The sequence below is a fragment of the Pogoniulus pusillus genome, chromosome 13 (genome assembly GCF_015220805.1).
Source record: "Pogoniulus pusillus isolate bPogPus1 chromosome 13, bPogPus1.pri, whole genome shotgun sequence".
NCBI lineage: Eukaryota > Metazoa > Chordata > Aves > Piciformes > Lybiidae > Pogoniulus > Pogoniulus pusillus.
In genome coordinates, this window is record NC_087276.1 from 459,595 (window position 1) to 484,197 (window position 24,603).

At 45.8% G+C, this 24,603-nt stretch overlaps 1 protein-coding gene across 1 annotated transcript in view; it reads right to left on the reverse strand.

Moving 5' to 3' along the window:
* SLC25A36 (solute carrier family 25 member 36) overlaps positions 1-354 on the reverse strand; it is a 37,243-nt gene extending 36,889 nt beyond the window's left edge. Inside the window, exon 1 of the mRNA XM_064152753.1 lies at positions 130-354. Within this exon, the coding sequence (XP_064008823.1) occupies positions 130-170 (41 nt within the window). The 5' untranslated portion in view covers positions 171-354. The remainder of the gene's footprint in view (positions 1-129) is intronic.
* Positions 355-24,603: the final 24,249 nt, after the last annotated feature.

Genomic DNA, 24,603 nt, shown 5'->3' on the forward strand with positions numbered 1-24,603 from the left:
CAGCAGGGTGGGCAAAGTCAGGGCAGCAGACAGAGAAGTGGGCGGGCGGTCATGCTGACAGCCTTCGCAGTAAGGCTGGAACCAGCGCTATGCCTGCTGCTCCCCTCACCAGGCAGCAGCCTCACCTACCCGCCAGCAAAGAGGTGCACCAGGGTGTCTCTCTGGCTCATCCTCGTCGCCTGCAGCTGAGCGTGAGGGAGCACTGCTGGGCGCTTCCGCCCCGCGCTCAGCCGGGCCGCTCCTCGCTGGGCTCCGCATAAATACGCACCGCGTCCGCGCAACGTCCTGCGGTGGGGGCAGGGCGGGGCTCCGCCTCCTGCCCGGAGCCTCTGCGGCAAGGGCCTGGTGCGGGATCCCTCGTGAGTGTGCCACGAGCCTCCGCCCCGCATAAACAGAGCCCTCTATTGGCTGGGGCTCCGTGACGTCAGCACCGGCTCCTCCCTGTAAGCGCGGCATGGGGGCAGCTGGCCCTTGGCTTCTGGCCGGGCTGCGTCTGGCTGTGCGGGGGCATGGCGTGGGGGCAGCTGGCCTTTGCCTTCTGGCCAGGCTGCGCCTGGCTGTGCGGGGGAATGGCGTGGGGGCAGCTGGCCCTTGCCTTCTGGCGGGGCTGTACCTGGCTGTGCGGAGGGATGGCGTGGGGGCAGCTGGCCCTTGCCTTCTGGCGGGGCTGCGTCTGGCTGTGCGGGGGCATGGCGTGGGGGGGGCAGCTGGCCCTTGCCTTCTGGCGGGGCTGCGCCTGGCTGTGCGGGGGGATGGCGTTTGCTGGTGGTCTTACTACGAACGCCTGGTACCGAACCTGTCTGCATTTTGCTAGGGCTTTTGTAATTTGCTTGCTTACTTTTCTATCTCCTGAAATGCTTTCTATGTAATTCCCTCAGGCTTCTTGCCCCCCATTTGGTGAGCCAGGCCTCAGGAAACTTACCTATAATAGCTTTACAAGGTATTTCTGTGAATGCCTAAAGAGTTAGTGTCAAAGAAGTGGTGTCCAGCAGCAGGACAAGAGATAAGGGGCATAAACTAAAACACGTGAGATTCCACACGAAGTGTTGTGGTTTAGTGAGGCTATTTCTGAAGTGTTGGGTCCTGTTCTGGGCTCTTCATAGGGAGCTACTGGAGGGAGTCCAGCAGAGGACTATGGAAATGAAGATAGGTCTGGATCATCTGCCTGAAAACAAAGGCTGAGCGATCTGGGCCTGTAGGATTATTGGTTGGACTTGGTGATCTTGAGAGTCTCTTTGAACCTTTTTCAATCTCTTTCTGTGCTTCTGTGTGAAATGAGATTGTAACTCCATGTTTGAAGCAGTTTTAGTGTAGTGATGGCTTTGATTATCTTTTAGCATTCTTTACATGAGCACGTACTATATTTTGTTAGTGCTAAGGTTAATGCTCATGAAACAATGCAAAGCAATTCTGTGAAATTATCCTCAGCAACTTCAGTTAAAATACTTAACATTCTTAAGTTGATCTTAAGATCAGTTGATCTGAGTCATAAATTATTCCCTTTTCTGGCCAAGCTTACAGAAGCATATTTTCTTCCTTTAACAAACATAAACCTAAGGTTTATTCTGCTGGGAATGTGGGTTCTGAACACATTAGTCCATTTTGTCCTTTTCTGAAATCCTGCTTTGGGGTAAAATTATTTATTGATATGGTAAAATAGATGTCTGTGTTAAATGCTCATGGGGAGAGAGGGAAGCTTGTATCCCCAGGAGGCACAAAAAAGAAATAAGATCCTGCAGTCTGACAAATTCCTCAAGTTGGTGTGAATGTAAACCCAAGTAATCAAAAACCAAACCCTGCTTTCGTGGTAACTAGTAGAAAGCGAGGTTAATGACCAGAAAGCAGTGAGGTCACCCAAGGCCCTGGCTCAGGGAATATCTCATGAGTAGTGTGCTCTCTGTGGACTGCATTGCTCCTGAGAGCTGGAGGCAGAGGCCAGCTACAGTTTCAAAGCCCCTTGAAGCACAACGTAAGTTGTCAGCTTGCCATCCCTGGGATGCTCCATGGTGCAATGGAAGAAGCCAACTTTGCTTGACCAGGTCAGCCTATGGAAGTTGCTCAGAACATGATAAGAGGCACAGTTTTGATGTGCTGCTTTCCTTGGAACTACCATTTCATTATATCTGTTGCTCATTCTTCAAGTGGCCATCCTATCCACAGTGCTCTGTTTCTCTCCAAAAAGCTGAAGGAAATGTCTGAAGGCATTCAGGAATTGTGTAGAATTAACTTAAACCCACTCAGAATTCAAGTCTGAAGTTGAGTTTTTATCCATTTCCTTTAGTCTTCCTCATACTTCAGTAGCACGTAGAAGAATGAATGAATGTGTGGTAAAATACTAGACAGCAGAAATTAACTAAAGAGCCTAATAAAGAATCTAATGTGATAAACAGGAGTGGAGATGGTTAAGATATCTAGTGCTGCAGGTTCAGCTGCAGCTCAGATGAAGCCTTGTTAGAAGTACACAAAGTGAGATAAAGCCCAAGGACATGGCAGCAGCAGTGCATGTGGTGGTGTTACTCTGAGGGGGAAAACGGGGCAACTCTCACAAGTCACAAATAAAACTTTAAAATACAGCTTATGTACTTTGGATAAAGAGGTGAAAGGAGTGGTGGGTGACTAAGGCTTCCTATTTTAATGCTTTTTTCTGTGCTCTATGAAGTGCATTTTTGAGAGTCTTTTGATGCAGCATTTGAGAGTGGATGAAGTTTCACTCTTTGAACAACCAGTGCTAAATGTACATCTGTCTGAGAAATGAGCCTTGACCTTGTGTTTGTTAGTGACACTGAGAATTGAACTGCCTTGTTACTGCTAACGAAGAACTGGCGGAAGGGTTAAATTTAGATGTAAAGTAAGCTGCTGGGAAGAAACTTGAGTTTCTTTAGTATGTGATATATGAGATAAAGAGTTTGGATTTTTTTGTTTGTTTTTCTAATACCATTTTCTTTATTTTTGTATCTGGTTTGTTTCTATAAACTGTTCAAAATGGAGGGAGATGATGGTTGTTCTTTCACATACTGTGTTCTTCTCTCTCCTTGTGTTCCAGTGAAGGGAAAGAAACTTCAGATATGTAAAACATTAAATCTTAAGGCTGTCCTAACTTGTTTCTTTACTTGTGCAATTCAAGCTTGAGTGATAAATGCCATTAGGTTTTTTGTTTCCAGAAGTTGGATGTATTTTAACTTACAGATCTAGAATCGCAGCAAGACATAAGGAATTTTATTTTGTTCATAAAATGTAGAGGTTTTCAAAGTGATTAAAATTAGTGTTTGTCTTGTTCTTTTGAAATGGTAGCAGTGAATTTGTGTCATGTTATGAAGTACGACTGTTGGAGAACCTCTACTTCATCCTAGCAAAAGCTGACCTGACAACTCTGAGAAATGAACTTAATCTTGTGATCTTATTAATACTCTGACAGCAATCTGCATATGAATATATTGTAAGCTTCATTTCACAAATATTAAGGCAGAATGAGACAAGTCCATGGGACAGATCACTGATGGATTTAGAAATAACCTGTTGACCACAAAAGCCAGTAGGGAGACTGTGGTAAACAACTTGATACTTTATGGAGGCTGCCTTTTTCTTGATAAGAAAGCAACTTTTGTTCCCCAAGGACAGATATATTTGTATGTCTATTGCTTCATAATCTGTTTATCTGAAGTTTATAGCTGTCAGAATCTTTTGGGAAATATCCAGAAGGTAAAGCAAAAGAGGACAAGAAAAAAGGCTAATAAGTAGGGAAATGAGAAGAGCAGCTGATCCCATTGAAAACAGGGGTGAGGTTACCAAAAGCATGAAAACGAGGACTGCAAGACTTATAAAGGACAGAAGGCAGAAACTTAAGACATATGATGCTCAGTGACTTTTTTGCCTCGGTCTTCAATGGCAAGGGCTCCAACCACAATGTCCAAGTCCCAGCGGGCAAAAGGAAGGACTGGGAGAAGGAAGATCTGCCCACTATAATTAAAGATCATGTTTGTGAGCACCTAAGGAATCTGAACCTGCACAAGTCTATGGGGCCTGACAAGACCCACCTATGGGTCCTGAGGGCACTGGCAGATAAGTTGCTAAACCACTGCCCATCATATTTGTAAGGTCATGGCAGACTGGTGAAGTTCCTGCTGACTGGAAAAGGGCAAACATAATGCTCATCTTCCAAAGGAGAAAAAGAATGACTTCAGCAACTACAGACCAGTCAGTCTCACCTCTGTGCTTGGCAAGATCATGGAGCAGATTGTCCTGAAGGCTCTGCTAAGGCAAATGGAAAACAAAGCAGAGATGATTGGTGATAACCAGCAATGGCTTCACCAAGGGCAAATCATGCCTGACAAATTTAGTGGCTTTTTATGAAGTCACAGCAACAGTGGACAAGGGAAGGGCAACTCACATCATCTACCTAGACCTGAGTAAGGCACTCGACTCTGTCCCACATGACATCCTGGTCACCAAACTGGAAAAGCACAGAGTTGCTGGGTGGAGCACTGCTGGATGAGGAATTGGCTGAATGGTGGCACACAGAGAGTGCTGATCAAGGGCACAATGTCCACCTGGAGACCAGTGCAAAGTGGCTCCCTCAGGGGTCAGTACTGGCACCAGTGCTGTGTAACATCTTTGTCAGTGATATGGACAGGGCAATCAAGTGCACCCTCAGCAAGCTTGCAGATGACACCAAGCTGTGTGGCATGGTCGACTTGCTAGAGGGGAGGCATCCATCCACGGGGGACTGGAGGGGTGTGCCCAGGCCAACCTCATGAAATTCAGTGAGGCCAGGTGTAAGGTCCTGCACCTGGGTTGACACAATCCCAAGCGCAGATACAGGCTGGGTGAGGAATGGCTGGGAGCAGCCCTGAGGAAAAGGCCCTGGGGTGAAAAGCTCATCATGAACCTGCAGTGTGAGTGCAGCCCAGACACAACCCTGTGCTGGGCTGCAGCAAGAGCAGTGTGGGCAGCAGGCCAAGGGAGGGGATTCTGCCCCTTTGCTCTGCTCTCCTCAGACCCCACCTGGAGTCCTGTGTGCAGTTCTGGAGCTCCCAGCACAAGAAGGACATGGAACTATTTGAGCCAGTCTAGAGGAGGCCACTGAGATGCTCAGAGGGCTGCAGCAGCTCTGCTATGAGGACAGGCTACAAGAGTTGGGGCTACAGGAAGGCTGGGGAGAGACTGTTGACAAGGTCTTGTGATGACAGGACAAGGGGGAATGGGTTTAAATTGGAAGAGGGGAGATTTAAACTAGATGTTAGGAAAGAGCTCTTTGCAGTGAGGATGGTGAGGCATTGGTACAGGTTGCCCAGGGAGGTTGTAGCCGCTTGCTCCTTGGAGGTGTTCAAGGCCAGGCTGGATGAGGCCTTGAGCAACTTGTTCTAGTGGGAGGTGTCCCTGCCCATGGTGGGGGGTTGGAGGTCCCTTCCAACCTGAACCATTCTATGATTCTATGATAGGATAGATCATATCAATATTTGGAGGAGTCTTTTATGGAAGGTATAACCCCCACGTGTTGAAAATGGGATTTTAGAATTGGGAACATCCTTAGAATTGAGAACACACTTATCAGAGAGATAAGAAATTATTTCATTCTGTTGTATTTGGCCTTTGTGAGAGCTGCAGAGAATTTTGCAGGACTTAGGCTGTTGATTTTCAAGACAAGTGTATTCAGACTGAATCAAGTGTTCAGAAAAGCTGTTCATGTTATCTGGAAAGAGGATGGCTTATCGTATCAGAAAACACTTAAAAGATTTGGTATGTTTAGACTGGGTAAATAAAGGCTAAGACAAGATATGATGGGTGCTTATGGATCTACCAAGGGAATGAACTGCAGGGACCAGAAAAGTAAAATGTTACTTAAGCTAAAGGTCAATATTAGCGGAGTTACCACAGGTCATGAACAAGTCCAGGTTGAGAAGTGAGTCCATGGTGTGTGTTTTCTACAGCACCTGGAGTCTAGAATGGAAGTATGTATGTACCTTATGCTCAGATATCTGAGTCTCAGACCCTGCAAGGGCATCCCTCTTCTGGAAGATGTGACTCCATCAGTCAATTATGTTTTATTCTATCTCTAAACCACAGGTTTGTGTCCTTGGCTTACTTTGTAATATGCATGTAAACAATGTCCCGTGGACCAGAAATTAGTTTCCTGACATCAACATTTTCAAAGGCTTTATGAATTTACTCCTTCATAGAATGAAGCAGAACCTCTGTAATTTCTTGTTGAAAGGCAGAAGGAAGAGCAACTCATTTAGGCAAAGGGCCTTGCACAGCTGAAGTAAACAAAACAAGGGGGTTAGTAGTAGTGTAGTTAGGAACAGCACCTCACTGCTGCAATTATTTGAAGAGGCTGGAATAACAGCAGAGTGAGTTGGCCCGTGTGGTATATTGACCTGTAGGGGTTTAAAATAAGCAGCCTGATTTGGACAATTGAGCAAATTCAGCCATCTTAGATGTGCATGAAGGCTACACAGATCTTTTCAGGCCTCTAGCAGTTGCCAAGGGAGTCAGCCACCTTGCTCTCTTGCTTAATAAATATGGCTTAATAATTAATTTCCATCTTGAGGAGATGTTACTTTTCCTGTCTAAACCTGGACAAGGAATTTGCTGAATCAGGTGTACCTTAGGGAGCTAAGCTTCATTATTCCTAATGAACCAATTAAGGAAGTACTACAAGGAGACTTTGTTTTTTTCAAGAGATAATGCATCTGAAGCTTTGGTACATGGCTGTACAGTGTAGCTTTTGTTTCCTGGGCTACATCCTGGATATTATGCATATTACACGGGGGTGATTCTAGAGATGTTGGTCAACAGCTGGCTGAAGATGAGTCAGTGTGTGCCCAGATAGCCAAGAAGGCCAGTGGCTTCCTGGCCTGTATCAGTAATAATGTGGCCAGCAGAACTAGGAAAGTGATTGACCCCAGTGTTCAGTACTAGTGATACTGCACCTTGAGTGGTGGGTTCAGTTTTGAGCCTCTCACTACAAGAAGAACATTGAGGTACTGGTGTAAATCCAAACAAGGCCAATGAAGCTGTTAAAAGCTCTGAAGAGTGAGTCTTATGTAGACCAGCTGGGTAACTGGGGTTGTTCAACGTGGAAAAAAGGAGATTCAGGGTACACCTTCTCTCTTCCTATAACTATCTGAAAAGAGGTGGTGGTGAGGTGGGGAGATGGTCTCTTCTCCCAAGTAACATGCAACAGCACAAGAGGAAACAGTCTCAAGTTATGTCAGGGCAGGCTTAGGTTAGGTATTAGGAAAAACTGCATTACCAAAAGCTCTTGAACAACCTGCTCAGGGAAGTAGTGGAGTCACCATTCCTGGAAGTATTTAAAGCTGATGTGGTGCTGAGTGACCTGGTTTGGCAGCAGACTTGGTAGTGTTTAGTTAACAGTTGGACTCAATGATCTTAAAGGTCTTCTCTAGCCTAAACAATTCTGTGATTCTACAACACAAAGTTCATTTGGAGCATCACTGTTGAAGTATAGCACCCATAAATAAATTGAAAACTTAGATTAGCTGCTGGTACTAATGAGACAAAGTTTTGAGTACTTTCTGTAAGCTGTGGCAATGGCTTGTCATTTTCCAAACTCTTTTGACCATCTCTTAATTTTACTTTCAGAAACAAGGAGGGCGGAACAAAGTTGTTTGGCTGTTTTTAAATGGTGGTAGGTTATCAGATTGGAGCTTCTTTTCTGCCCTTGAAAAAGCTGTGGAAGCAATACCTTTGCCTAGAAAAGGCACTTAGAAGAATTGGAGAGAGCCTACTTCCAGATGTGTAATGCTGATTAAAACAGTAGAAAGTAGCTTTTATGATTAAAAAGTCCTTTTAAAATTACAAGTCAATCTATTTAATTTAAGACTTTCAGACTTTTGAGAACATCTTAACAGTATTACAATTAGTATAATTAATAGTAGCTCTGGGACAAGGCATCAGGTCAAACATTAAACCTTGATTTGTTCTGGAGCTTCTGTAGCACATACAGGCTTATAATTTCTGGGTATGCATCATGGTCCCAGATACAAAGCCCCAAGAACTCTGCCTTTCTCAAAGCTGTTACTTTCTCTCTTGTGGAGCACAAACTCACTTTTTAAAACATGTCCTCTAACCAACCAATCCAATTAAGCTATTTCTCTTCCCCTAGTTCTTTGAGGAAAAAAAACCCCTTTGCATATTCTTTGTAAACTTAGACACAATGAACCTGAAGTAGTTGCTTTCACATGACACCGTAAGTCCCTTACCTGTGGTGAAATTGCAGCTTGGATGAATTTGACCTTAGCCTTGTGGAAACAGCAGTAGGTTTGGTAGCATGGTGTCAGTGTCATCTGACGGAGATGGCTTTGATAAAGTAATCGAAATTTCAAGTCTTGACTGGATTTGGAGTTACATTGTTAGTAACTGTGGTGGGAAGAACAATAATTGTTATTTGACACACAATTATGAAGAAATTTCATTATTGTCTTGATTTCACCAAAAAATGTTTGTATAATGGATATAATTCTCCCCATAAATAAAAGAGAAATTCTATATAACTCAGTGAGATTGGTGACCTACATTTCACCCCCCTACTTTTAATCATACTATGAAATTTTCTCTCTTTTAAAAAGAATCTTTTTAGTTTTCATCTCATAGTCAGCAATTTCTGACTAAGAATATGCTCTTTATTCTTTCCCACAATGTTCCTCCAGTTACAGTTTAATCTTAAACCGTAATTTTGTTTTGCCATGTGAGCAAAGCAGCAGTATCTCATGTTCACAAAGCCCAGTCTGTGTGTGGTTATGTTGTGCACTTGTGCTTCACGTATCCCCAAAGAGAATTCGAATGTTGGGAAATCCAGATGTGCCGTATAGTAATGACTCTGTTTCCTGTTGTCCTTCAGGTTCTGAGGGTGCATCAGTAGAAGTCTGATTGCTTTGCCTTTACTGTATTTTGTCAAGATGAGAGCACAAGTTTGAAGTTTTCAGATACTTGGCCACATTTTTACATGAAATGAAGCGTGATGAGAGGTTTACTTGAGGTTTGTCTTCTATTGGAGTTTTGAATTACTTTAAGTTCCTAAACATTACTGTGAATCAGTCTCCAACTACAAGCCACCACATATCCGTGAAAAGGAAAGGAGGTCCCCACTAATACTGGCACAGATTTAACTAGGAGAGTGGGTGGGAGAAGCCTTTGTATTACAACTTTAAAGAATGCCAGAGAGAAAAGGCTGAGTTTTGGAGAACTTGGTATTGAGTCTTAGTTTTCAGCAGTAGGTCCTAGAGGAGATGACATAGATTCAGCTGTAGGGCATACCTGCCACCTGTCCGTGGGTCCAAAAACATAATCTAGGCTTTGACTTGAGCCATCAGTCCTGGTCTGAGCTGCATCATAGATGTTGAGGGTGTTCACAGTTTTATGGATGAATTATTATATCCCCCAGTTTGACCTTGGAGCTGACTTCTTACCCTGCCCTTGCCTGAGGATCATTGGCCTGTTGTCATCATGTGTGTTGTGTGCTGTGAGACTGTGCCCTGTAGGAGAGCTTGCCACACAGCTGTTTTGGCCATCCTCATCTTCCTCCAACCTCCCAGCTTAAGGAGTAGCCCAGCTTTAACTGCTCCATCCCACTGACCCTTTCTTCAAGTAACTAAAATTGTAGAATCATGGTTCCAGTTCCCTCATATGACCTGTTCTCCAGAACCCTTCACCGCCTTCACTGTCCTTCTCTGAACACATTCCAACATCTCAGTATCTTGTAGTGAAGCCCCCAAAACTGAAGCCAGTATGCAAGGTGTGGCCTCACCAGTGCCAGGCAGACAATTGGTGCCCTTGTCCTACTGGCTGTGCTATTCCTGGTATAGTATAGGATGCTGTTGGGTTTCTTGCCTACCTGGGCACATGCTGGCTCATTCAGGTAGTCGTCAACTGATACCCGTGAGTCCTCTTCCACCAGGCAGCTTTCCATCCACTCTTCTGCAAGCTGGAGTTGTGAGGGTGTTGTGACCCAAGTGCTGGGATCTGCACTTCACCATGCTGAGCTGTACCAGGTCCCTTCATCGATCCTCCCTACACTCAAGCAGATCAGCACTCCTGCTCAACCTTGTGTCATCTATGGACTTACTGAGAGTGCATGGTAAACATGTAATACTTAGTTTTGCATTTGATATCAGAATGGCTTGTTGTGGAAGTTAATCTTTTACCTCAGCCAAATTCTGGAAAGGAGTAGAAGAATTACTTGGAAATGCAGATTCAATTTTGTCCTAATTTTTGTCACTGCTTAGAGGAAACAAAATTATAGAACAAGGCAGTTGGTTGCTTGCATCCATTCCAACAACAGTGGTATATAATACTGCAAAGGAGCAGTACTATCATGTGAACAATAATAATTAGGCAGCAGGCTGTAAAAACAACCAATCAAACTATTGAGGCAATCATAAGGACAGATTTGTTTCACCAGATCACATAACCATAGCCACTAGTTTGACTACAGTTGACAGCTGGATTGCAATCTCAATAAGGCTTGACTTAAATGGTTGTAGTGAATGTTAGCCAGGCAGCTAAACAGCACCTATTTTTGCTATACTAAGAGTACTTCTTTCACTGAATTGGAGGTGATGCAGTGTGTGAGGAAACATTTCAGTTTGAGTAAACTGAGCAGTCCTCAAATGCCCTGATGCTTCCAGTTCCCACAGACTCAGCATGGAACCTAATTCACACTGTGTGTAGTCCCTTACAGTGCAGCGTTGGTCTAATCTTCAACTGGAATCAATAAATCAGCCTAGACAGAGAGATTAGGCAAGTTAGAAACATCTACCTGTGATGTTTGCTTTTGTAGTCCCTTTCTGAGAGGTCAGATAATGGAGACATCAATTAAAAGCAGGATAAAACATTGGCTTCTTTCAGTGCATAGCCTTTTTCTTTCTTAAATGGGAGTGTGATATTTAGCTTTAGAGCAGCGGCCAAGTAGCTGATATGTTTTATCAAATACATCAGATAAGGCCAATGAAAACTTCAGTGTTCAAACTTGTTTTCTCTGAAAGAAGAGTGTAGATTTTGAAGGCAAACATCAGTGTTCTGGTCTGCTGTATAGAAAGTGGTGTTTTTATCAATTCATTGTCTTTCCAAGGTTTGTTCCAATTATATTGGCAGGGCTTCAGCGTTCCAACTGAAAGCTGGTTGTGATGCACATGTGTGTGAAAGAAAGACTTCAATGTGAATCAAGCTGAGCAAGCTTCAGAGTGCTGATTCCAGTTCCTACGACCTCTAAATGGAGCTAAGTGTGTTATCTCTAAAGTCTTTGCCCACAATGATGATTTATTTGGTGATGAAAACGTATTTGTCTATAGACCTTTTTTGTCCAGGCTATTTCATGTAAATGTCCTTTGTTTTTTCCTCCACTCCCTTGTAACTCAATAAATTTGGTAACATACTGTGGTTGCACCTTCCTTAGATGTGGTTTTATTGTGTGTATATTTTTTTCAGGGCAAGGGGACATTTTGATTCACAGCCTTGTTTTCTAGATCCCAAGCAATGATGCTTCCAGTAGTCAAAGGTGCCATCACCAAGTCTGAGAGACCTGGAGAAGAAAAATTGAGTGGGGATCTTACCAATGCTTATCAATATGTAAAGGACAGGGTCAAGAGGATGGGGTAAGACCCTTTTTCATTGGTGCCCAGGGACAGGACAAGGGCAATGTGTGCAAACTGGAAGATAGAAAATTCCGTCTGATATCAGGAAAAAGCTTTTTCCTGTGAGGGTGCCAAAGCCACTGGCTGCTCAAAAGAGATTGTGAAGTCTCCTCGGAGAGGACTCCAAATGCACCTGGAGGTGATGCTGGGTAATGTGCTCCATAGTGGCCCTGCTTTGGGTGGGCATGTGGACAGATGGTCTCCATAGGTCTGTTCCAACCCCCACCATTCTGTGGTTCTATAGTTGTGAAGGCTGTTGTTCTGCTGAATGTTTTGTCCTCAAAAGGACTAAGTTTGTCCTCAAAAGCAAAAAGCAGGTTGCCTGTTCCTGAGCCTATGAGCTGTAGTCTTGGTCTTGCAGAGGAGAGGAGAAGTCCATGAGGGAAATTTATGGATTATGTTCTGCTCTACAACAGATGTGGTCACTTGGCTGTAGTTCAAAAAAATTTCCAGGCATTCTCATTAGAAAAGTGAGCCAAAATGCATTAATGTCTTGTAACTGATGACGTGATTTCCTATGTTGTTTCTGATACAGCACCAATTTTTATGCAAGAAAGCAGAGCCAGCTGTCGAGACAGATGGAGCTGCATATGTTTTCCACATCCTAGAAGAGGGCTTGTGTACAGAGCTACAGTCAGGAATAAGGCTGGGTGAATGATACCAAATGTTATGCATAGAGAGATGTCTGAATTTGTAGATAAATTCACTTGGATTGTATAGGTGATTGATATTTGTTACTTTCTGGCTGTATTAAGAGTTTTTCTTGCACTGAAAATCAAGCAGTAAATAGTGAGAAGGACTTGGAGACTGTTCTGGTCAACAGTCTGAATTCAAGAATGTTGCATATTGTCTCTTTCCCAAAGTAGGGGTGACTGTCTCACCTTTCTCCCCCCCAAAGCCAAAAGCACCTACCACCACCTAGAAAAGTCTGGACTGAAGAGAGACACCACCTTCTCCTTTCTCACTGAAAAGCTCTGCAAAATGACATTTAGAGCTGCTGCCATGCTGACCTTTCGGGTCCTACTGAACATGAGGACAAACTCGTGAGCCCTTCTTTCCTGTCCTAGATAAATCATGGTGTGGAAGAGTTGCAGAGCCAGGAAAGCAGAGAACAGTCACCAGCCAGGCTCTGCTTGCTTGATGTAGCCTTAAGGAGAGGGAAGAAAGATTATTCAGTAGTGCTCTGGTTTGAGCCAGCAGTACCCTGGAGCACTGATTAAGGCTATAAGCAGGCAGCATTACCCAGGACAGGTGGAGTATGTGTCATGGCAGGAGTCAGCATGGGGTAAATGGAATTAATGCTGCCTTCAGTGTGAGTTACAGTAGACAATTTTTAGATGTTCAGATTGTTGTTCTTTGTTATAACTTCTGCCTTCAATTTTTTGCTGTTTTGGAGACAATGGGACTAAAAATGTGTCCATGTTTAAACTGTAACAGCCTCTTACAGTGCTGTAAAGAGCTGAGTTCCCAGAGCACACGCAGCTAGGAACTGTTGAAGGCTGAGTGACTACAGCAAGGTAACTTGCAGATAAGTATCTGTATCATTTCTAACAAATCCTGCTCCCTGTTATGGTCAAAGCTACTGGACTGGTGTTCCTTCCTTCTCTAAGTAAGAAAAATCACTGCAAACAGAGAATTTCAGATGAGGGAAAAGACAGTAAAGTTTGCAGAGCCAAATGCTGTCAGTAATTCTAATTGTAAAGCTTCCATTCCTAGGCTATTCAATAATTTCCAAAGTGATTTTAAAAAATAATATAGCATTTGAGGACAGATGTCTTACATAATTTCTAATACATCCTAGAACAAAAAAAAGGGGAGGTGTCCCAGGAAAAGTTCAAGGACGTGCTAGGTCTTGTAGAAAAAAAATGAGAGAGGCAAAAGCCCATTTGGAGCTTAGGCTGCCACTGCTGCTAAGGAAAATAAAAAATGTTTCTATAAGCATACTAATGACAAAAGAAGGGCCAAGGACAACCTCAGTCCTTATTAGATAGAGAAGGGAACATAGTGATAAAGGATGAGGAAAAGGCAGAGGTGCTTAACACCTTCTTTGCCTCAATCTTCACTAGTGGGACAGGTTGTCTCCAGGACAGCTGGACTCCTGAAGTGGTGGATGGAGGCAGGGACCAGTATAGTCCCTCTCTAATCCATGAGGAAGAACTAAGGGACCTGCTGAGACACTTGGATCCTTACAAGTCCATGGGACCGGATGGGATCCACCCTAGGGTGCTGAGAGAGCTGGAGCTGAGCTGACCAAGCCACTCTCCATCATTTATCAACAGTCCTGGCTCACTGGAGAGGTTCCCAAGACTGGAAGCTGCCAATGTGATCCCATCCACAAGAGGGGTCATAAGGAGGAGCCAGAAAACTACAGACCTGTGAGCCTGACCACAGTGCCAGGCAAGGGCATGGAACAGGTCATCTTGGGTGCCATCTCAAAGCATCTACAGGATGGCCAAGGGATCAGGCCCAGCCAGCATGGGTTTAGGAAGGGCAGGTCCTGTCTCACCAACCTGATCTCCTTTTATGATCAGGTTCCTGCCTGGTGAGTGTTGGGGCAGGCTGTGGATGGAGTCTACTTGGACTTCAGCAAAGCCTTTGACACTGGTCTGCCACAAGAAGCTCCTAGTCAAGCTGGCAACTCATGGTTTGGACAGATTCACTCTGATGGGGGTCAAGAACTGGCTGGATGGCAGAGCTCAGAGAGTGGTGGTGAATGGTGCCACATCCAGTTGGCAGCCAGTCACTAGTGGTGTTCCCCAGAGATCAGTGCTGGGCCCAGTCCTGTTCAATGTCTTTATTGATGATCTGGACGAGGGGATTGAGTCCAGCATCAGTCAGTTTGCAGATGACACCAAGGTAGGAGCAGGTGTTGATCTGTTGGAAGGTAGGAGAGCCCTGCAGAGGGACCTGGACAGGCTGGATGGGTGGGCAGAGGCCAATGAGATGAGACCTTAACAAGGCCAGGTGCAGGGTTTTGCACTTTGGCCACAGCAACCCCAAGCAGTGCTACAGGCTGGGGACAGAGTGGCTGGAAAGCAGTCAGGAGGAAAGGGACCTGGGGGGTACTGATAGATAGTAAGCTGAAGATGAGCCAGCAGTGTGCCCAGGTGGCCAAGAGAGCCGATGGCATCCTGGGCTGGCTCAGGAGCAGTGTGGCCAGTAGGACAAGGGAGGTTATTCTTCCCCCTGTACTCAGCACTGGTTAGGCCACAGCTTGAGGTCCTGTGTCCCAGTTCCTGGGCCCCTCAATTCAAGAGAGATGTTGAGATGCTGGAAGGTGTCCAGAGAAGGGTGACAAAGCTGATGAGGGGCCTGGAACACAAACCTATGAGGAGAGGCTGAGGGAGCTGAGGTTGTTTAGCCTGGAGAAGAGGAGGCTCAGGGGTGACCTCATTGCTGTCTACAACTACCCGAAGGGAGGTTGTAGCCAGGACGGGGGGGTGGCCTCTTCTGCCAGGGCAACCACCAATAGAACAAGGGGACACAGTCTCAAGTTTTGCCAGGGGAAGTCTAGGCTGGATGTTAGGAGGAAGTTGCCAGAGAGAGTGATTTCCCATTGGAATGGGCTGCCCAGGGAGGTGGTGGAGGCACCGGCCCTGGAAATGTTCAGGAAAAGCCTGGATGAGGCACTTGTTGTGCCAGGGTCTTGTTGACTGGATAGGGCTGGGTGCTAGGTTGGACTGGATGAGCTTGGAGATCTCTTCCAACCTGGTTGATTCTATGAAATCACATACATATCAGCTATGATTTGGTTTTATTTACGTATCTGCCATGAGGCAGGGAAGTAACATGGTTGACTCAGGAATTATAAAAATAGAATGATTCCATTTTCCTGGAACCCTGCCCTCAAACTATATACAAAAACCTTAGTTTAGTTTATGGACAGATTCAGTGTGATTGGGAATTTCTTCAAAGAAATGATATAATAGACAAATGTGGATATTTAGGAAGTCAGGAAATGGCAAAGGCTAAGTTATGATCACAGCTTTCCCCCACTAGCAATCAGGCTGAGCAGAAGCTTAAGGGAACAGCAGGTCTTACAGGGGGAGATAGGCACTCGGCAGTGATCCCTTACTGGATTCCTCTGCGAAGGCAGCCTTCTGACACTGCAGGCAATATCCAATAGTGCATGGCCACACAGCCTGATCCAAAGGTGAGTGGCAGAGCCACCAAACTCAGAAACATCTCGAGCACTTCTTCCACCAATGGGATGGTCATGGAATGATGCTGCAGGGAGGAGCCAAAACTGCTAGGGTCCCCCAGTCTGGGAGGCAGCCAGGAAGTTGGCTGCTGATATGATCTGAGTGTGGCTGGACCAATGTCATGGAGAGTAGCAAAAGGCTCTCTAAGCTTTTGCTATATTGTGTAGTTTCTAGTGCCTCACATTCAAGCCAGAAGTATCGAAAAACCAAAACAATCTTTCAGTCCCATGGGAAGATTCTCCCCAGGGTAGGTGAAAAGGTAAACCCGGCCATGTTTACCTTTTCACTTGACCTCGCTTTTCAGACAACAGGATATTGTTTTGGTTAAGTAGGAACGACTATCTCAAGTCTGCCCAGCACCTGTAGGTGGGCTGGCCTGAGGAGTGGTCTTTATATTGTTTGAGTGAAATTATCCAATTATATAGATTGCTTACTGTTTTTTACCAATGTATGTGAATAACGTAAAAGTGTCTGAATTGTGGGCTAGTCCTATTTTGGAACATTATAAAAATGGTGGACAGGCCAGGATCGGGTGCTGGCTTGTGCTGGTGCTCTCGTGCCCTTGCTCTCTTGCCCCTAGCCTTCTGGGTCTGCCTCTTGCACTTCTGGGTTTTCCAGCCTTTCTGGTTTTTTTTTTTCCCGACTTAACAACAACAAACTGCTCGCCGATCTAGTCTCGCCTCGGGCGGACCCCCGAGTCGCAGAGGCTAAAAGCCTGCATACCTGACCCTCATCGGGAGAAAGAGACTCCTTACCAAGCTACAGACTGTGAGTAGCTGACGAACTGTTAACTCAAACCACAGAAACTCAAAAGAACTCTCTTTAAACATCATAGACTCTTTAATTTGCCATTTTCGGAAATGTTACTTTGATCTCAATCAAAAAGAATTCACAGTGGTGGTGTAGTTTCGGAAGAGGGAATCCGCATTCTTTGCAATAAATCACTGATAAAATAGTCAACGCTCGCGTATTTTTCCCCATAACTCTGCCGCGAAACTGCGTTCCACGACAACCAAGTACTGCCTGCTCTCTCTCAAAGGACCCCACGACTTGCAAAGCCTGCAGGTTAGCACAGAAGGGTGCAAAGGTGGGGAGAACTGCCCAAAGGCAGGGATGGGGTAAAACCAAAAGGAGCTGTCGAAAAGCAGGGAGGGTCCAGTCATGTCAGGAGCCTGTTCTGTCAGGCACTCTGTAAAGACAGGCAACCTCTCAACGCGGGAATTCTCAAGGCAGGAACCTTTTCGCTTTCTCCCTTGCTCCATTTATGCTTTTCTAGACAAAGTGTCCATTTACCATTTATACTGGGGGCGAGAACCCAGCCAACCACCACCCTGATTCTGGTGCAGGCTTCTTTCCACACAGATCAGCCCACGTGCAGAAAGGCACCTTTTGCTGTTCCCCCTTCAAGCCTGCAGAGTGGGCAGGGGGAAAGCAGCTTTTGTGCCACCTCCTCCCATTCAAACCCGTGGAGGGGAGAGGGAGAAGAACAGAACTTGGACAGTATCACATGCACTTCCTTGCAGAGATGTTCATCTTCAGAAATACTAAATGTATCTTCAAGCTGAAATGGAAGAGCTGCAGATGACTGGAACTTTTCAAAAGCAGGCCATGTCATCTTGGCTACGACTAGTCTGCAAGGGATAGATACTAATGTTATCAACAAAACTAAATCTTGTAAGTAGTGATTCTACAGGCCACGGGATTCTGCTTGTGTTGTAAAACATCATCAAGAAAGCTTGAGCAGCTAAGAAGTTGAGCTGTAAAGATTAGCATACCTATCCTATTGGCAGGTCACTGCTGAAAAGTGGAGGCACAATTCAGGAAGGTGAGTTATGGAATGGTGCCCCAGTTTACCTGTTCACTGCATTCCAGCCAGAGCCTTGCTATAAGCAGCAACCAATGAACAAATGAGAAAAAATTCTGCTATGTGACATTGCATACTTGGAGTGTTAAGGAGTTGGGAGGTGTAGGAGCCCTTGCCCTAGAGAATCTGCCAGCTAGACTGGGGTTTCCACTATATCCTGTAACATGATTTATTAATTACTTCCAAGGATAAAAAGCAATGTTGCATTACCTCTGTAGTAGATTGTCTCACTTGATTTCTAACCAATGTTAAACAGTCTTATTTACATTGCCTGATATTAGGTAGAGACTTTAGTACAAGTTCTCCAGATTCCTGCTCTGGGAAGAGCTGTAAGAAAGGTACTTAGCCAATAGATAGATTCCCTTTTCACCAGCCCCTAACAGAAAAACAGGGAGCTGAACACTTGATATTTCAGTACCTATCTATTATTTCTTTCTTCCCATTTAGCTTCCTTTTTATTACTGCTGTAGTCTGATGATAACAGTACCAACTACAGGAGCTGTGATATTTGTTCCCACATGGCCTTCCTGGCAGCCAAGCTGAGTAGCTGTTGTACCAGCAGCAAGTTCTTCTCCTTGGACCCTGCCCAGGAGAGTGGGAAAGGCAGAGGTACTAGATGTGGAGTAAGAAACAGCAAAATACTAAGCAGTATATCTCACCTTGGATGTATTGCAAAAAATTTGCCAGTGTCATGGAGTTTTTAGTTGTACTCAAGGAAGGATGTAGCTGAATTCAAGCTATTAGATTTGCCATCAGCAGTATGTCAGCTGCAATATACTGAGTGTTTCAGCAGAAATACATTGACAGAGATGTACTCTTGAGGGCCAAGTAAGTGAACAGACTTTATAGGGGCAGTGGGGAGAAACCAGCAGACCGGTAAGACTGACATGCTGGTTGGAGTCTGTTACAGGTATCACAGTATCACCAAGGCTGGAAAAGACCTCACAGATCATCAAGTCCAACCCTTTACCACAGAGCTCAAGGCTAGACCATGGCACCAAGAGCCACGTCCAATCCTGCCTTGAACAGCTCCAGGGACGGCGACTCCACCCACCTCCCTGGGCCAGCCCCATTCCAGTGTCCAATGACTCTCTCAGGGAAGAACTTTCTCCTCACCTCCAGCCTAAATTTCCCCTAGTGCAGCCTGAGGCTGTGTCCTCTCGTTCTGGTGCTGGCCACCTGAGAGAAGAGAGCAACCTCCTCCTGGCCACAACCACCCCTCAGGTAGTTGTAGACAGCAATAAGGTCTCCCCTGAGCCTCCTCTTCTCCAGGCTAACCAATCCCAGCTCCCTCAGCCTCTCCTCATAGGGCTGTGCTCAAGGCCTCTCCCCAGCCTCATCGCCCTTCTCTGGACACGCTCAAGCATCTCAATGTCCCTCCTAAACTGGGGGGCCCAGAACTGAACACAGCACTCAAGGTGTGGTCTAACCAGTGCAGAGTACAGGGGCAGAATGACCTCCCTGCTCCTGCTGACCGCACCATTCCTGATGCAGGCCAGGATGCCACTGGCTCTCTTGGCCACCTGGGCACACTGCTGGCTCATGTTCAGGTGGGTATCAATCGGCACCCCCAGATCCCTCTCTGTCTGGCTGCTCTCCAGCCACTCCGACCCCAGCCTGAGGTCACCCAACCAGAAAGAGGAGGTGTATGTGTTATTCCATTAACAACTGCAAGATGTTCAAAACTCTCAGCCCTTGTTCTTGCAGGTGACTTTAACCTGCCAGATATCTGCTGAGAACTCAACACAGCAGAGTGGCAATCTGAAAGGTTTTTAGAGAGTGTAGCTTCTTGACACAGCTGCTGTGCCAGCCTACCAGGAGTGAGGCTCTGCTCACCCTGCTGTTCAGGAATAGAGAAGGGCTGGTGGGAGGTGCGGTGGTCAGAGGCTGTCTGGGGTGCAGCGACCACCAAAGTTTGTAATATGCCGTGAAGCTGGGAGGGGCATCAGAAAACATCCACACTGGTCTTCTGGAGGCAGACTTCAGCTCACTCAAAGGGTACCTTGGGAAAAAACCCTTAAAAATAAAAGGGTCCAGGAAGTTTGGACTTAATTCAAGAGAGAAATCCTCGAAGGCACAAGAACAGGCTGTGCTGATGTGCTGAAAGCAGAGCCGCTGGGGAAGATGACCAGCCTGGATGGGTGAGGGACTTGTGAAAGAATTAAGGGACAAAAAGAGGGCAGATCACCTTTGGAAAGAGGGGGAGGGAACTCAGAAAAAAATTAAGGATGTTGCTAGGTCATGTAGGAAGAAAGTTAGAGAGGCCAAAGCCCAGTTAAAACTTAGCCTGGCCACTGCTGGAAATGTTAATAAGTGTTTCTATAAATATATCAACGACAAAAAGAGGGGCAAGGATAACCTTCACTCTTTATTGGACAAGGAGGGGAATGTAGTGACTAGAGCTGAAGAAAAGGCAGAGGTGCTTAACACCTCCTTTGCCTCAATTTCCAATAGCAAGGCAGGTTGTCCTCAGGACATCTGCCTCCTCAGCTGGTAGGTGGGATCAGGAGCAGAGCAGCCTCCCTATAATCCAGGTTGAAGTAGTTAGGGACTTGTTGAGCCTCTTGGATCCTCATAAGTCCATGGGACCAGATGGGATCCAGCCTAGGGTGATGAGAGAGCTGGCAGCTGAGCTGGCCAAGCCACTTCTGTCATTTTTCAGCAGTCCTGGCTCACTGGAGAGGTCCCTGAAGACTGGAAGCTGCTAATGTGGTGCCTATCACAAGAAGAGCTGGAAGGAGGAACCAGGCAATTCCAGACCTGTCAGCCTGACCTCAGTGCCATGCAAGATAATGGAGCAGATCACCCTGAGTGCAATCACGGCACCTACAGAGTAGCAAAAGGATCAGGTCCAGGATTTAGGAGGGGCAGGTCCTGCTTGACCAGCTTAATCTCTTTTTATGACCATGTGACTGCATGGTGGATATGGAGCTGGCTGTGGATGTAGTCTGCCTGGACTTCACTAAGGTCTTTGACACTATCTGCCATAGAAAATACCTGGCAAAGTTGAAAGCCCTTGGCTTGGATATGGGCACTCTATGCTGGATTAAGAACTGGCTAGATGGCAGAGCCCAGAGAGTGGTGATGAATGGAGCCTTATCCAGCTGGCAGCTGTAACTAGTGCTGTGCGCCACAGATCAGTGATGTGTCTTCACTGATGATCTGAATGAGGGGCTTGAGCCCATGACTAAGTTTATAGATGACACCAAGTTGGGAGCATCTGTTAGAGGGCAGGAGGGTTCTGCAGAGGGACCTGGGCAGGCTGGACAGATGGGCACAGTCCAACGCCAGGAGTTTTAACAAGGCCAAGTGCCAGATTCTGCACTTTGGCCACAACAACCCCATGCAGTGCTACAGGCTGGGGACAGAGTGGCTGGAGAGCAGCCAGGCAGAGAGGGATCTTGTCGGGGTACGGAGGCTGGCGAGAGGCGAGATCGGGGCACTGACGACTCGAGACAGCAGCTTCCAGGCATCTGTGCATCAGTACCCACTTTATTAGGGTAGTGCAGCGTCTTATATAGTGCTCAGAGGAGGTGTTTCCAGCCAGCCTGGGGCTGGCAGAAGTGGACAGTACAGATTGGCCCCAAGTTATGTGTAAGGCAGAGATAGGTTACCTGTGGTAAATAACCTGTGAGTACCACCCAGGGGGGCTGGCCAGGGTCAGCCCCCTTGGGGCTGTGTCCGCCCCGGGGGCCGGCAGATTCCACCCCCTGGCAGCTGTGCGTGGGTTGCTCATGGTTCTCAGCTTAGGCCCCTGGGAATCAGTAAGACCCAAGGACACTTCCCATCACAGGGCCTGATGTTTACATTCCATACCTCGTTGCAGGAGAAAGCTTCCCACAGGATCTGGGGCCGACAGGTGACTGAACATGAGCCAGCAGTGTGCCCAGGTGGGCAGGAGAGCCAATGGCATCCTGGCCTGGATCAGAAACAGTGCAGCCAGCAGGACAAGGGAGGTTCTTCTGCCCCTGTATTCCGGCACTGGTCAGGCCACACCTTGAGTGCTGTGTCCAGTTCTGGACTCCTCAATGCAAGAGAGATGTTGAGGTGCTGGAAGGTGTCCCAGAGAAGGGTACAGAGGCTGGTGAGGGGCCTGGAGCACAGCCCTGTGAGGCGTGGCTGAGGGAGCTGGGGGTGTGCAGCCTGGAGAGGAGGAGGTTCAGGGGTGACCTCATTGCTGTCTACAACTACCTGAAGGGAGGCTGTAGCCAGGTAGGTGTTGGTCTCTTCTCCCAGGTACCCAGTGACAGAACAAGAGGACACAGTCTCAAACTGCACCAAGACAGGTTTAGTCTGGACATTAGGAAGAAATTCTTCATGGAAAGAGTGATTGGCATTGGAATGGGCTGCCTGGGAAGGTGGTGGAGTCACCATCCCTGGAAGTGTTTGAAAGGAGGCTGAATGAGGCACTTAGTGCCATGGTTTAGTTAATTAGAATGGTTAGGTGATAGGGTGGACTCGATGATCCTAGGATTTTTCAACCTGGCTTTTCATCTAGGTCTTTTTCAACCTGGTTGATTCTGTGATTTTTAGGAAATTACTCCATCCTTCCATGTGGGTTCAGACAGTGACCACGGTGAATGCCAGTCACACCAGTGCAGCATTCTCCTGCCTCCATGGGACTGGCTGCTTAGTTTGCACTACCAATGATTTCTAGTATGTGGACTCTCACCCCATACAGTGTGGGGTAGCTCTTCAATTTTTTATCGCAAACAGGTAGGAGAAGAAGAGAAACAGCCCTGCAGTCTTCATAGTATATATGGAGAGAAGCAGTCACTGTAGATAGTTGGTAAACTCCAGCAGCAGAGGGAACAACACTGGTTCTTAGAGCTTTTGTTCTGCTACACAATGTGCCTCCATCTTGGCTGAGCTGAACCCTTGCTACCTTTTCTGCTTGTGCTGGTGAGATGCTAAACCATCTAGTGTCAGCTGGAGGATCTATGTGAGACTGGCATTTCCTCAAAGATCTTGCTCAGCAGCTTAACCCCAGTGCCATTAAAAGCAATGCTGATGACAGACTACCAAATCACAGCCAGGATGCCCAGTTATTCTTCTTTAGTTACAGAGGGGGTGCTCAAGAAACAACCCCCAAACAGCCTTTTTACAATGCTATAGGGAATATCTATAGAGGAAAGCTTGCTTCTTACTAGCAGTGCTTCAGGCCATTAGGTTGGAATGACATTGCTTATGCTGTTGAATATTTTTAATTCCTTTTAGAAGGAAATGAGTGATGACATTTGGAATAATTATATTATCACCCAAAAATACATTTGCAAAGTATGTGAAATGTTTTTCATGCTGTAGATTAGGTCAGCTGAGCCATTTACTACAAGAGATGTTCTGCTGGGTGAGACTTCATGTCTGGTATTGCTGAAGGGTGCTGAAGGAGCCACGTTGCAGTCCAAACCATTCTGTATTTTGCTCTCCCAGAATTTTTCACCTACTCCTGCCACTTTTTCCTCTCCTAGCAGCTGTCATGGGAAGGATATCACAGTGTGTATGTTTTCTTCTATCTATGCTACATCACTTTTTCTCTGCAGATACTATCTTTGCTGAGAAGCCCAAAGCTTTATATTCTGTAGTTATTTTTAAGTGATAGAATTGCAGGACACATGACAGTGAAGGCTAACCTGGCTGAAGTTTGGTAGCTTCAGATTATAACCTCTGTAACACAAGCAGAGAGAGAATAAACACCAAGTCATGGATAGGCAGGAAGTCAGACAGCATGAATGCCAAGCTGATGTGTCATTGCTTGAGGGTTTTTTCATGACCTTTGGAGTCTGTTGACTTTCAGTGTGGTTTGGGGTTTTTTTTGTTGTTTGATAAATGATTCTTGCATTGTTTGCTTTTCATGTAAGCAAGTATTTCATTGCTCAAAAGCAGTAGGAGAAGTGAAACACCATAAAAGAAGCCTCCTTTATGGAGGCATGGCCAATATGACAGATTAGATATGATAGTGTTTTACTTAGCTGAAAATCCCGAGAACAAGTAAAATGCAGATGAAATGGAGGACTCAATGCAATGGGTGGCTAAAGGCCTTGTTCTCGTAAGTTCGTTTGATTTCAAGAAGAAAAAGCGATTTATAGACAGTTGTTTGAACCATCCTTTTGCTAATGCCGAGAGTCTACTGATGTCCTTCAGAGGCAAATCCTTGGTAGGAGTACCAAACAAGCCCCATGCTTTAATCTGCATTGGCAAAAGCTTTCCTGAAAATATCACTCTGTGAATAAAAGAGGAGAGAGAAAAAGAGGTTGTATGGGCTGCTTAGAAAAACAACTCTGTTCTGCATCTGATATGGATGAAGTTGATTGACCTGTGGTGTGGTGAGTTCCCTTAAGAGTTTGATTGCATCTCTAGCTAAAGCTTGTATTTTCATTCTGAAGTTAGATTGTATGTTTCTCAGATGGAGATACAGATGTGAGCTTATCTAGGAAAAGCACATAAAGCTGGTATGGAACAATCAGTTCTCAAAAGATCTCAAAATGGGAATCTTAAAGTCAGAGTCTAGGCCAGAAATAATACCGAAGCTGTAATGTAGGTGCTTCCCCTCCTTTAAACAAGGAACAGGATTTAGGATTGGCTTTTATGTTCTTCCTATCTGATGTGCAACAGCTCTGAGGAAAATTGTTGTGTCAGCAAGTCATGATAAAGGCAAAGCCTTTTCGTTTTGCAGCAGTTATCAAAGTCTTTGCACCTTCTATCAAAGCAAGCAAATCCACAAGGGCAACTACTGAGCATGAAGGTCGACCCCAAGTGCTTACAAACCACCCGCATAAGACACCCACATAATTCCTTTGACTGATGCTAGCTGTTACTTAACATACATATTCTGCCCTTCACCTATTTCTTTCCCTCTTGCTTTAGAGTTACTATCTGCCAAGCTTTA